Below are 2450 nucleotides of genomic sequence, written 5' to 3' on the forward strand. Positions count from 1 at the left end.
CTCCTTTGGAGACAGCTCAGAGAGGTGCCCCATATGTAAGCCCCAGTGTTCCTCACCGTTGATCTGTTTCTATTGCCAAGACTAGGTTTTGCCGCTCTCTCTGGCCCTCTGGTGCCTCTCTCTCGGCCTCTGTGATATGTGTCCGCGTGGCTGTATTTTACTCTCTGGGGTTCACCGCCCATTCCCTCCATGTTTCTCTGTCTCCCCGAGTCCCTCTCCTCTCCCTGTGCCCTTTTGGTTTGTGTCCCTCTGAGCCTCTTGTTTCTATGTCTCCTTGCCCCCCCTATGGCATGTGGGGCACCCTCTCGAGGCCCCCGTCTTCCCGCTCCACAGCCTGAGGTCTGCGGAGGCTCAGGCTGCACCCTGCACCCTGTAATTGCCCAGTCTGCTCCTTGGCCCCGTGACCCTGCCTTCACCCCCCTGCGCCCTACCTCCCGCAGGCCTTCCCACACCCTGTGAGAACTAGGGCCCCTTTCTGACTCCCCTCTCCACCGCCCATCCCCCCAACCTTTCCCCTGGGCCCAGGGGCCCAGTCCTGTCGCCTGCCGCCTGGGGAGCTGTGGGTTTGAAGGTGGCTCCCTTCCTTCCTTCCGCCCACCGTGCAGAGGGCTGAGCTGGTCACTGTAATTACATGTGGCTGCAGCCCGCCTCTTCCCAGCCCTCTCATCCGCTCCCTGTCGCTCCTGCCCCTCCAATCCAGGCCTCAGCCTTCCCCTCACCCTAGGTTTTCTCGAACTCTTTCTCTTGCTGTCTTCCTCTCTCTGACCCAATTTCTCACTGTCTGTCTCCCTCTCGCTCAGCCTGTATCGCGCTCCCTTCTCCTTCGCCTCTGCCTCTGACCCTGTCTTATCTCTCTCTCCATCGCTACTCTCGCTCTGTTGCTGAGTCTCCCTCCTGTCGCAGGCTGCCTGTCACTGGGTTTCTGGGGCTCTCCCCTTTCCTGCCCAGTCCCCGCCTCTGCTGCTCTATCTCTGCTTCTACCTGTCACTGTCCCTTTCAGTCCTTCTCTCTCGCGGTCACTCCTGGTGCCTGTCCCTATCTCTCCATCGCTGACCACCGGGCTGTTCTCTCCTGCACTGTGTTTTTCCTCCTTCTCCTGACACCACACATACACGCGTGCACACACATGCGCAGGCACACACGAGCACACGCTCACACACCCTTGCTCACTCACGCGCTGTGGTTTGGGAGTCTGTTTTGGAGTCTGGCACTGTTGCCGGGTAGGGTAAAGGCTGGGTGACTGTACCAAGAGACTAAGAATGAGGGCTCACAGCAACCCGGGCTGCAGGGAGGGGACCAGGGCCGGGCACACAGGAGGGCAACGGGAAACACCTCGCTCGTCTGCTTTTTCCCCAGCCCAGACCCCGTCGCCCCTTCCTGGGCTGGCGGCAGGAACAGGACCCACTCACCCTGTGGAGGCAGTGCTAGAAGAGGGCTCCCTGGAGGAGGAGGCACCCCCCATGCCTCAAGGCAATGGCCCTGGGGCCCCCCAGGCCCTGGACAGCACTGACCTCGACGTCCCCACAGAAGCTGTGACACGTGAGTCCTAGGAGGCCAGGGAGTTGGGGTGGCAACTCGTAGGGGTGACAGTGGGGAATGCAGTCCAGACGGGCTGGCAGAACTGCAGTGGGTGCTCTTGGGAACCTAGCACAGAGCCGGGCCTGGAGGGTGGGCAGTGGAGACATGCATGGCACAGTCACTGTCCTTTCTGTCTAGGAAGATCTCCACGCACAGGATGGTTAGTATAACATTAGTTCAAAATGAGTATGCACAGGCAAAGACCTCAGGAACCCCGCAACATGGTGCCGGACAAGAGAGCCTGGGGCTCCGCAAAGAGGCACAGGGACCAGGGAGGGGCAGCCAGAGCCCAGCGCAGCACTCGCCTTCAGCGTATCCAGGGCGAAAGGAAGGAGAGAAGCCCCCGGTTGATCTGGGCAGAAAGGAGCAAAATTCCATCTCGTTCCCAGGCTTGGTTTGAGGTCTCCAAGGAGGTTCTGGGAGGAAGAGCATTCTCCACCTTCACCCTCAAGAGCAGGGGAGAGGGGCAGCCAGAACTGATTTGTAATTACTACTAAGAGGCCCAAATCTGCAGACACAGTTGCACTTTCCAACTTTCTTTCCCTGAATGATCCCAAGTGCTATCCGAGGTTGGACCCCAGCACTGTCCAGCCTGCTGTTGTCAAGCAGCAGCTTGGCTATTGTCAAGCCCATTTTACAGACCAGAAAACTGAGGCGCAGAGAACCACTCACCCTGGACATAAGCTGGGGGACTCGGGTCTCCTGACCCAGTGCTCTTTCCTGGGCCTGCCCACCCAGCTGGCACTCCGAGCCGGGAGCCGCCTCTACCAGGCAGGGCATCTGGGGCGAAGTTGGACTCCCTGAAAGTCAGGGTTGCTAAATCCTGCTTGCGCACTGCCCTCAGTCCCCTCCAAACATGCCCACCAGCAGAA

At 59.6% G+C, this 2450-nt stretch overlaps 1 protein-coding gene across 1 annotated transcript in view; it reads left to right on the top strand.

The window, feature by feature from the left end:
* MDFI (MyoD family inhibitor) overlaps positions 1-2450 on the top strand; it is a 40396-nt gene that overhangs the window by 6919 nt on the left and 31027 nt on the right. The window contains exon 2 of the mRNA XM_006776432.2: positions 1357-1539. Coding sequence (XP_006776495.2) covers positions 1461-1539 — 79 coding nt within the window. The 5' untranslated portion in view covers positions 1357-1460. The remainder of the gene's footprint in view (positions 1-1356; positions 1540-2450) is intronic.

The sequence above is a fragment of the Myotis davidii genome, unplaced genomic scaffold (assembly GCF_000327345.1).
Source record: "Myotis davidii unplaced genomic scaffold, ASM32734v1 scaffold167, whole genome shotgun sequence".
Taxonomy (NCBI): Eukaryota; Metazoa; Chordata; class Mammalia; order Chiroptera; family Vespertilionidae; genus Myotis; species Myotis davidii.